At 32.3% G+C, this 11799-nt stretch overlaps 1 protein-coding gene across 1 annotated transcript; it reads right to left on the bottom strand.

Annotated features, from left to right (window-relative positions):
- Positions 1–8397: 8397 nt before the first annotated feature.
- On the bottom strand, positions 8398–10302 carry LOC105115696 (exopolygalacturonase-like). The gene is made up of 5 exons (XM_011012657.1): positions 10099–10302; positions 9568–9867; positions 9155–9444; positions 8795–9011; positions 8398–8691 (listed from the first exon to the last, which is right to left on the bottom strand). The coding sequence occupies exons 1-5, from the start codon at positions 10300–10302 to the stop codon at positions 8464–8466; spliced, it is 1239 nt and encodes a 412-aa protein (XP_011010959.1). The 3' UTR covers positions 8398–8463.
- Between the last annotated feature and the right edge of the window lie 1497 nt (positions 10303–11799).

The following is an 11799-nucleotide window of genomic DNA, read 5'->3' as shown; positions in this document are numbered from 1 at the left end:
TATTACTTCGATACTCCTGCACTTGGGAGAAGACATCAACCTTTTAGTCGTGTCATTAATCGAATAAGATGACTAATGTAATTATGTTAACAATCTATCATCTGACATACCATTAGTGTGTCCTCTAACCTTGACATTTATTGTTATCGAATAAGATGCTTGGAACCTCCTTTGTGTGTGGTTTGAAGTATCTAAGCTTTTTTATGCCATGATAGTCTTCCCTCTACCAGTTCTGGGTTTGTGACGGGAATGCCCACATGTCATGCACTCTATTAGCTCAACATTTTCAAGGTAGTATAACATGCAAAAGTTAGGGCATATGTCAATTTTCTGATATCCTAAACCGAGGGGTTTCATCATGGACTTGGTAACATAGAAGTTCTCTTTCAGCATGTTCCCTTCAGGTAAAATGCTTCTCACCCATTCGATAATCTTGTCATAACTGGCCTCACCCAACCTATGATCTGACTTGATGGTGAACACCTGTGCTATGATCGATAATTTATTATGGTTCATGTAGCCATCATATAATGGTTCGTCAGAATTTTTTAACAGATCAAAAAACCTTATTGTATCTACATTAGGTTCTTCTTCTATGATTGGACATTTACTGACATTATCTTCACTCATTCTCATTACATCCATAACCATATTTCTATAAGGATTACTGTTGTCATTTCCAACTTTATGCATATTGCTAGCACTGGAAGTTGACCTAACCACCCTTTCTACTATGCTCTTATTAGGAACGAATAGTTTCCCGTGTGCATACTAACATAGGTAATCCTCCATGAACCCTTTGGTTAGAAGATACATCGTTACAACATTTTGATGCACAAAAGTTTTTATTTTTGCATAGACACCTAATACCGCCATCAGTAAAATTTCTCAAGATAAATGTTATGAAATTAATAAAACCCTGAACCTTGTTACAATAATCCATCCTCCGTAATCGTTGGGGTGAGTCCTGATACATCTATGAACGATCATCCATGACTTCTATCGAACCTCTATAAAATTATGATGACAACATGTATTAATTAACTATGTTATATAAATAAATATAACAAAAATATTGGTTTGCCTCGACATTATCCAACAAACTAAAAACACACTTATGTTAAGTATTCATTATTAGTTATCAACTATCAATGTCTATACAAATTTATACATGTATAAATTTACAGAAATCACAACTTCCTAATAGAATTGATAAAAATTAAAATAAACATGTTAACTAAGCTATTTTTTATTTCATCACAACACATATAATTTGGTGTGATTCAAACAAAGTTTCAACAATCTACAAACAAATATAATTTGATAAAATCTAAAATAAACTATAACAACTAAAAAATTATACGTTCATACTTCAAGTTTCTTTGACAAATAACAATCAAACAAGTACATACATTAACAAAAAACATATACTAAAAAAAATTCACATTTAAATGTTAAAACTAAAAAGGATAGATTTACTTACAAAAAATGATAAAATCCGCAAGAATAAATATTGTTGTGACTATGTACAAAAGTATAAGATACTTGAATGCTTATGTTGAGAAAAGGGGGAGAGTTAGGATGGGTGGTTGGCTGTAGTTCGGGAGGGGAGAGGTGGGATGGGGAACAAGAAGGGAAAAAAAACAGAGAAATAGAGAAAGGGACTATCAGTAGAGTAGGTATATATTGGCTTTGACCAATGGAATCATCGACGAAGACGTTCCATCAATATATTAGTTAGTGATTCTGTCGGTGAATGTGCCATGTCACTATTCGGATTTCCCAGTTTGAATCCTTTGATCATTCTATCAGTAAAATTGTAAAAAAAAAATCTACGTCATCACACTATTGCAACTTTCCACAAAAACTATATAATTCGTTAGTGATACAGTCGATATATACCGACGGACGTATTTGTTGGTACATATCAATCGTATCACTAACTGACAATTACTGTCGGTATAGACCAACAAAATTAGAGATGAAATTATTTTCATTGTAACAATTATCGATGAAAAAATTTCATCAATAATTCTGTTGTTTTTCGCCGATTTTCTGGTCGTGCAAGCTGTTATTGAAGTGATGATGTGAAGGAATTTTTTACATATCCTCGAAAAATTAATTGAACCAGACAAATGGACACATGTATGTTACAAGTAAATCAACTCTATGGAAAAAAGCTGTTTACATGCTTTGTAAAAAAATATTTTTTCAATAAAAGGTTGATGTAGTTGTGCTTGTGATAATTAGTGATTCTAAGTAGTTAGATGTGGGTCTGTCATAACTAGATGAGAATCTGTCCCAAATAGATTAGTAAAGATATTTATGGCCCAATGGAACCAGGCTGAAGAGGAGGTTTGGTCAAGCTAAATTAGAGCAATAACTCAAAAGGACCTTAACTTTTGATTTGATTATAGGAATCGTTACTTTGACCGTCGGATATTTAGATTTTCAAAATCTTATTCTGGGGCCCCGGTTTTGGTAGTTTTTGTGATTTTGCCAATTATTTTTGGATTTCATGTTATTTTTAGATTTTATTCTTCCTTCCTTTGTAATCTTGGATTTTTATTTTTGTTTTATAGTTTAGGTAAGATTTCTAGCCTATTTCTGGCTTTGTATAATTGTTATTCTAAAAAAAATAAAACCTGTAAACTAGGAGTTCACATCGACAACTCCTTTCACTTATCAAGATTCATGTGTTCTTTCTTTGTTTTGCTATCTTTAGCTTTTATCTATATCAAAGTTTTTATTTTTAATATAAAGCATTAATATGTTTAAAATAAATTATGAAAAAATAAAAAATTAATTTCAAAGAATCAGGTAATATTGTTGAAATTTTAAAAAACTAATTATGTACATTCAATAAATTTGCACCAAGTTACAAACAATAAATTCTTAAAAACAAAGAATATATATAATCATTGATAGCAACATTATTTGAATATTTTATACAATCCAAGTGATTCAACAAGTAAATATTCCATTTAAAATATTTTATATATAATTCTTTCATACATGCCTTGTGCAAAAGGTTGTAGTTTTAATCTTTAATCCTAGAAAGTTATTCTGCAATTTTTATGTATATGCTAAATCACTTTATATGAAACTAAAATTTAGTCTTTAAATTTTTCATAATCCAATTTTTACCCCCCAAAAATTTTCAAAAAATGTCCTCAAGATCATTTAAAAAGAATCATGTTGAAAAAAAAATATTTTCAAGAAAAAAAATATTATTTTTAGAAAAAAGATAAAAAAATTTTTTTTTTAAATAAAAAACAAATTTGGGTTGCGATGGAGTAAAAACTTAATTTACAACCGGTTAAAAAATCATGTTGACATGCAATTTGGGGTTTAATAAAAGAAAGTTGGGAAACATTGATCACAATTGTTGGAGGACTAAGGACCAAAATAGAAGAAGGAGGCAAAGTTTGGAAGACCAATTGGTCAATTGAGGGTTTAGCTGCAGAGAAGAATTGAAATTAAGGGCAAAATTGTACAAATTGGAAAGCTAAGGATCTAAATGAAAGAGAAAGGATCCGTTTCCGCCTTCTTGTGCTCCTGTTAGAAAGTCCTAATTGATTCCATCAAGAGCTCAGTTGAATTATTTTTTATATTTTTTGATATTTAACGATAATTTGACCAGAATTATTACTTTCTCTTATTTTTTTTCAATCCACCATTAAAAAAGAAGTTAGCATGAGATCTCTTACTGGAAATCCTAAATCCTATAGTTTAGCATTTCTAAATTAAAGAAAACACTATGGTATCTTCTCTGCTAACTCAGAAAATGATCGAGTTCTAGATTGCAAGTCGAAGAAATTGAATGAATTTTGTGGAATTCTCATAGATCATAAATTTAAAGAGAGGTTAATTAATGGATGGCATGAAAAATTTGCAACGCTTGTAATTAAGATTGCTGTTTCATTACTTGATCTGTTAATTAAAGTCCTATCAATCATTCTTTAATTCTTTAAAAAAAAAAACATGACAGCCAGTAAAAACACGATAAACTGCCGAATTGATCGCTATCAGATTAGTTAAAGATTATATTGCAGTGTTAGCAGGAGACCGTGGAAGAATCCCATCATGCCTGTAGTTTTCCTTCAAATGTTTACAGTAGACACAGATCTCAAAATGCAAACAAATTTGAATCGACCGCTCACAATATTCATCACACAGATACCCTGTACATTGTTAAAAATAAATTAGATTTTTTATTTTTTTTTGAAAAATAAAAAAACTGATTTACTAGTTGAGAATCATCTACTGGATAAATTAAATGAACTGGTTGCTTAGTTAAATTGATAAGATAATTTTTTTATTTAAAATAATATTTGTTTTACTTAGTATAATTCCTTGATTGTCCTGGAATTTAAACCTATAAATAAACTTGTAAATAAAAATATAATGTATAAATGTAATTATAAAAAAGATGTATAAAAAAGAAAATGCTTAATCAAACATTCATTCCTCTTTATTTTCTTTTTATTCTTTAGCTTTACTATTTTAAATTACCATCCATAAGTTTTTACTCTAATAATTTTTCTTTCAACAATTGATATCAGAATTTGTTCTAAGTGTTTGACATGATCAAAATAAACTTTCCACTTCAATGTTTTCATTTCGTAAAATATGAAATTTAGTATATTTATGTGAAAGCCTAATTAGGTTTTCAAAATATGTTAAAAATGATTTAAAAAAAAAAAAGCTTCGAGGAGCCTATAAAAGAAATAATGTTGACTTTAGCTCAAAGAAAAATAGTGCAAAAGGCACTTAGAAAGGATCAACAAATATTTACAATTATTCATCAGTGTTTGGATGATGTTACTTTTGATATAATGGCTAACACGACCATTACCAAGTAAACATGTGATTTTTTGCAACAATCAAACTAAGGAGTTGATAATGTAAGAAAGGCGCACCTACAAAAGTTACATGGTGAATTTGAAAGATTGAATATGCTTGAACTAGAACGTATTTCAGATTACTTTGCTAAAGTTTTGGCCATATATAATCATATGAAAATATACGGGGATAAAGAAACATGTGTGGTAGAAAAGATTTTATACTCATTGCAAAGAAATTCCACTATGTTACGGTTGTGATAAAGGAATCACCAAATATTGATTTTTTTAATATTCAAGGTCTCATGGAAAAACTACAAGTCTAGAAAAAAAGAGTCAATAAAATTTAAGAAGACATGGGTGCATAAGCGCTTTTCTAAAAATTCCTTGCAAAAGAGAAGTAAGATGAATTTGGATATATATGTATGGAGATAGAGGAATCTTTGTGAGTCAAGTTTTCAAAAGAGATTCTCCAAAAATGCGAGATTGAGGATTATGCAAAAGTAAATACTCCAATTGAGTGTGAAGTGAATTCGCTAAAGAATGATGAAAGAAAATAGATAAATTCTATAACATTTAAGAGCCTAGTTGAGAGTTTGAGATATTTGACATGCACTCATTCATATATTCTCTTTGGAGTAAGACTTGTGAGCAAGTTCGTGAAGACACCAACTATGACTCGTTTTAAAGCTTTGAAGTGAAATCTTTGATATATCAAAAGTACCATAGATTTTGGCTTATTTTATGGTTACTCTAACTTATGGGTTATAGTGATAATAAATGGGTTGAAGATATGGATGATAGAAAAAGCACCATGAGTTTTATCTTCTACATACAAAACACAACATTCACATAGAGTTCGAAGAAACAATCTATAATCATATTATTAACTTATGAAGTTGAATATGTAACTGCTATAATATATGTTTGTCATTCCATATAACTAAGAAAATCATTGAAAGAGTTGTGAATGCCATAAGAGAAGCCTAAAAAAAATTTATTTGGATAACTCATTAATTATTGCTTTAGTAAAGGTTCGCGTATTTCATAATAGAAGTAAGCACGTTAATATAAGATTTTATTATATACGAGATTGCAATACAAACAAGGAATTTGAAGTTAAGAATGTAAAAACCCAAGATCAAATCTTAGATATTTTTATTAAGCTACTCAAACATGATATTTTTACCAAGATGAGAGATATGCTGGGAGTTATAAGAGATCAAGTTTAAGGGTGAATGATGAAAAAAACTAGATTTCTAGATTTTCTAAAAGCAGAGGAATCGATTTACTTGTTTGAAACTAATCGACCAATAAAATTAAATAAACCAGTCTATTGGTTGAGAATTGATCTATGAGTTAAGTTGGCATAATTAATTATTTTTCTGATTTAAAATAAGATTTTCTTTACTTAGTATTGTTACCTATTTTTGGGTTCCCACAAAACAAAAAAATAAAAATGAAAAAATACAAAAAATATATATAAAAAAATTTTAAAAGAAAAAAAAAGAAAGCCATTTTCAGCATTAAAACAGGGATACGGTTTGCAGCAAATTGCTCAAATCATGGGACATGTTTTAGGGCTTGTCCCGAGTACCATTATCACCGCAAGGCTCTCCTTGGCTTATAAAAGCCAGAGAAAGACACTGAGCATAAGGGGGGGAGAGGAGGAAAGAAGGGACACTTTTTTTGTTTTGAACGGGAGAAGAAGGAAGAAACGAAAGAATAGAGGGGGGGCTTTTGGGAAAACTGAAAGGGAAGGGAAGTTTGAAATGAAAGATATTCTGTGAGAGTGTAGAGAGGAAAGAGAGTCAAAACAGTAGAGAGGAGAGAAAGACAGAGACTGGGCCTCTGCGAGAGAAGAAGAAGAACTGTGCCTCACCTCCCTAGAACCTCCGCCAGTCCACCACCATTAGCGCTGCCAACAACAGTAGAACCATCGTGAGAGGGAAGAATACTGTCAGCAACAGAAGGAGGAAACAGAAGCAAAGGAGAACAGAGTAGAAGAAAAAAAAACACAGAGAAGAAAAAGAAAAAAGGCCGACCACCGTCTCAGCCATCCTCCGGTCAGCAACCACCAGTAGCACTGCCTTCAGAGCCATCACAGGTCAGCCCTCTGCCCCTTATCTCGTTTTATTGTTCATCTTCTTGCATGCAAAACGTGCACTGTGCACGTTCTGCAAGCAAGAAGATAATTACCCGGTTACTGTGCATGTGCACAATAACCAGATAATTAATTAACTGGTACTGTACACCTGTACAATAACCCAGTTACTGTGCAGGTGCACAGTACCAGTCCATGTTTGTTTTGGGCTGGAACATCAGCCCAGCCCATGTGGCTGGGCTGAGTTTAGCCTTGTAGAAACCAGACCTTAATTTATTTTGGGCTGATTTTGGCCTAGTTTTCTTTTGGGCCAGGTCTAGCCCATTCAAAGAATTATTTTAAAAAATCTATGATTTTCTGTAATTTTTCTACTGCATTTTGATCAATATCGGTTTGTATTTTTATATTGTAAAGATACAAATCCGGTATTAAAATACTCGGTTTTCGTTAAGTCATAAAAAAAATATAAAAATATAAAATATTTTGTTTTCATGCATACGACCTAGTCTCTCTAATATATATATATGAAAAAAATCATCACATCATATTTTCATACAACAAAGAAAATTCCAAAAAAATATATGTATTAGCATGCATTTTGGCTTTAATAACCAGTTTATTCAAGCCATGAGAACTAAATCAATATTTCAAAAATTCCAAAAAATTATTTTGTTTTCTTTTAATATCTAGGGTTACGATCTTATACGTAAGACATATTCCGAATATTAAATTCTTGTGTTTAGGTCAGAGTTACCTGATAAGTAAGGATCTCCTTATTGAGGAGAACTTTTCTTGAACCATAGACAGACCAACAACTAGAAATACAACAACACCTTAGCTTTTTATCAGACAATCAAATAATGCAGCTTACCTTAGGTAAGGCGTATTTGGGGTGTTAATACCTTCCCTTTACGCAACCAGTCCCCGTACCCGATCTCTAAGACTAGTTAGGGTTTCTAGTGACCAAAATACTAGGTGGTGACTCTCATTCTATTTTCCACCGATAAAAGACAATATTTTCTTGTCTCCTCACATTTGCCAGATAGGCACCATATACACGTTCATTGATAAAATGGAAAACTCGCCGCAACACCGTACACGTGCGACACTTAGTATAATTTCTTGGTGGTTTAGAATTTTAAGCTTCTAAATAAGCTTGTAATCATAAGCAAGGTGATTAAATGTAATAAAAAATTACATAATTTTTTTTTTAATGAAATGTTCCTTTCTCTCAAATTTTCTTCTTTTTCTTTAACTTTACTATTTTGAATTACTCTCCATAAGCTTTTCCTACACTGATTTTTCAACAAACAAACCACCAGAAAATGTGAAGGTGTAATATATCATCAACGGAACGGTGATATTTGCAGCGTGCGTGCGTAATCAATCAATTACAAGCAAATTAAAGTAGCATGATATGTTAAAGAGATACAAACTAATTTATTCAAATCGCAAAAAGAACCATCTCCTTGTATAAAAGAAATTAAGAACGAAATTTCCAACTACAATTAAGTCCTATCGACAAGGTGGTGGGAATTGGTTGCCAACATAGTTGACTTTTGCATTCGTACACGTAGAAGTGAATGGTAGCTTCTTTGGCCCATAATACTTCAAATTGATGTTTGAAAAGTAGAGTTTTTCACAAGGAACAGCCTCGCTACACTTAAGATCGACTCCAACCTCTGACCCGGAGGTTCCTCTGATGTTTATATATCGAACATCGCTGATCTTTACCCTTGATGGCTGCCAAAAATTAAAAACCAATATGAAACTTTTCATCGATCTCCAAGTAGCCGTGAAGGATGAAAGAAGCCTTGTTAAAATAATTTAGTCAAAGAAAACGAACCGAGTTGCTTTTTGATCCATAGGTTTGATCGATAATAATGGGGCGTTTAACGTTGTCCATGATAATATCCTGGAAAAGAATGTTTGAAGCCTGGCTTGGTGGTGATCCTCCCCATGTTTTGATTCTAACTCCATTGTCAGCGTTCCTTAGTGTGCAGTTTGTCACGACGACTCCTCTCACGTCCTTTTCATCAGGGTACTTGCCAAGGCTACCAACGCTGTTGTGTATATATATATATATGTAAGTTATAAACAAGGAAAGGTTCTTAGGAACATATGTAGCAAAATTGGTTCCTCCAAGTATATTCATAAAATAAATACAGAGCGATCGTGTTTACGGAAAATTTCAACAGAGACTTACCTGAAGCCATGTCCAGGCCCACAAGTAACCTTTTTAACGCTGACATCGGTGCTTCCTTGAATTATGGCAACGCAATCATCACCGGTGCTGATAACACTTCTGGATACTTTCACTACACTGGATTGGCTTATATGGATTCCATCGGTATTGGGGCTTGTCGCAGGAGCTGTTATATGAAGATGTTTTGCCCTGATGTTCTGGGACAGAACGATGGATATGTGGAAACCCATGGGATTAACAGAGGTGATCTGTCTTATAATCCCATTGACTACATGATTGAATTTTATAGACTGCGCCACAAATAATGAAAAGAAAAAAAAGGAATGAAGATCATTATGAAATTGCAATTAATCCCATATTCTCTAATTACTGATTAGCAAGTGCATGTATGTCAAGATAATTTTGTTGCTTACACTAGGGAACCTGGAACCACCGTCGTTGTATTTCCAGACAGCATTGCCTTGGCCATCAACAGTGCCTGTACCAGTAACCAGCAAGCCGTTAATGTTTTCAAACAAGATCCAGAAATCTTCTTCGTACATGCTAGGGTCTGGTACAGCTTTCAGTGTTCCTGCAATTTGAACCTTAATGGGTACTGGACCTAGGCATGGCCCCTGGAAGATAGTTGCTCCTATCAAGAAGGTTCCCATGGGGATAAGTAGCCTTGCCGTTCCCCTATAATTGCATGCAGCCCTCCATGCTCGGATGAAAGACTGCAAAGGCCAAACCCACTTTTTAATCAATTTCATCAAAATGAAAATCAAGGGAAAGTTCAGATATTTTTGCCAATTATAATATTCTAAACCCCCCATCAAATTTTATTTTCTTTCAACAGATGATTACAACCATTGTCATGCTTCAATTTCAATGTTACATATTCGTCCTGAAAAACTCCAACTTTTATATTATGAACATACATGGTATTCTAAATATCAACTCCTTACCAACGCACTATCCTGTTTTCCTCCAGGTTTTGCTCCGTACTGTAACACGTTGAAGACCTTTTCATTTGGGTCTCTTCTACCAGCAGTCCGGCGAGGTGATATTGCGGCAAGAGCGCTGCGTCCCAGACCCTTTGCCTCACAAGAGGCGGCTAATAAGCACAAGATAAGTAGGGCATTTGCCAAAGATTTCATTGTAATAGCCATTGTATGTTTCTCCTTCTCCACAAATTAAAAAGCCTCGCTAGGAGGCTCGTCCGATGTAATTGTGGCAAACTATCTTTCCATTCTTCTTTCTTTATACCATGTTTGTAGTAAAACAGACAGGTAGAGGCACAAACTATTTATAGGTTGTCTAACTCCCAGATAATTCTGGTTAGCCGTGAGGTAGGCATTCATTTTTAATGTTGCCTTTCCCTAGATTTAGGAGCAGTGGTATTTTCCCTTATAGTTGGCTTATTCTCCTCCTCTATATATAAGCTCTTTAATAATCTAGCTACATTCATCACCAGTATTGCTCCCAAGCAATTACTAGACATTAATTCTTTCTGGTTTAGAGGAGGATATTCGGACTAAATCCCGGAAGAAATGACAAAATATCAAGAGCATGTGATAGATATATTCGGTCTATGAGAGTAAAACCTGTTCTATTTCTGATTATCTAAAGCTAACCAACGTTTATTATATAACCGTCAATTTGCTGTAACTTAATTAATACTATATTCCAACCTTTCTTTAAATTATAATTTTTTTTAGTAACTATAACACATCTTACTCTAAGTTTAGCAAGGAGTCACTGGCAATAAAATAATTGCGCAAGCTCTTTTTCCCCTCTGATGAGTTATTAATTTACCGGCTCCTCTATTTAAAAAATGACAAAATAGTTGCTTGATAGTTATATGCGTAATAAATTTAGTTTTAAAACATAGTTAATAGTTAATTACATAATCAAAAGAGGAGATAATCTAAGCAAACTGGGCATTGGATCCCGGGTGTAGGTTAGTTATGAAAAAATATTTTTGTCCATAAAAAAATATTTTTTGCAAGCCCAGTTTTATTTTTATAGTCTTGTTCCTTAAACTAAATAGTTTTCATTTAAATAAAAAAATCAGATTTAAAAAAAAATTGTTAGGTTAATTTTTTTTCATAACAAGTAATAAAGTTGATAAATGGTAGAAATTAATTATGATATATCAAAATTAATTCTTAACCCACTATAGAAAAGAGTTAAAGAAAGAGTGTTTTACACAAATTTTCAAACTGTTCTTCACCCAAGTCTTTTCCGGTGTGGTGTACCTTCCTTCGGTTTAAGCTTTGATGTTTTTCTTTGTTTTTTTTTTCTACTCTACAGTTTAAATTATGTTATATTGTAGATATATTGAATCATATTGCCTTGAATTTGTGGACTTTTTTAGAAGTATGACTAAATAAGATGGTATTATTAGAATTTGAGAGGTTGATGATTAGTTTGCACCAATAAATTAGAAATAAAGCTTTAAGAACAAATAATTAATCCTTAACAACAATATATTTTCATCTAAATCATATTTTAAATGCTTTAACAAGTAATTAATTATTACTACACAATTTGTTTAATCTATTACTTTCTTTACACGTATCTTTAAGAAATAAGAATGTATTTAATTCATTTAGTTTTACGAACTTAAATTCTATTCTAGTTGCATGAAATTTATATAGTAATCA

Source organism: Populus euphratica, unplaced genomic scaffold, assembly GCF_000495115.2.
Source record: "Populus euphratica unplaced genomic scaffold, PopEup_1.0 scaffold744.1, whole genome shotgun sequence".
Lineage (NCBI taxonomy): Eukaryota > Viridiplantae > Streptophyta > Magnoliopsida > Malpighiales > Salicaceae > Populus > Populus euphratica.
The sequence above is the reverse complement of the archived record's forward strand: the minus strand, read 5'-3'. Positions and strand labels throughout refer to the sequence as shown.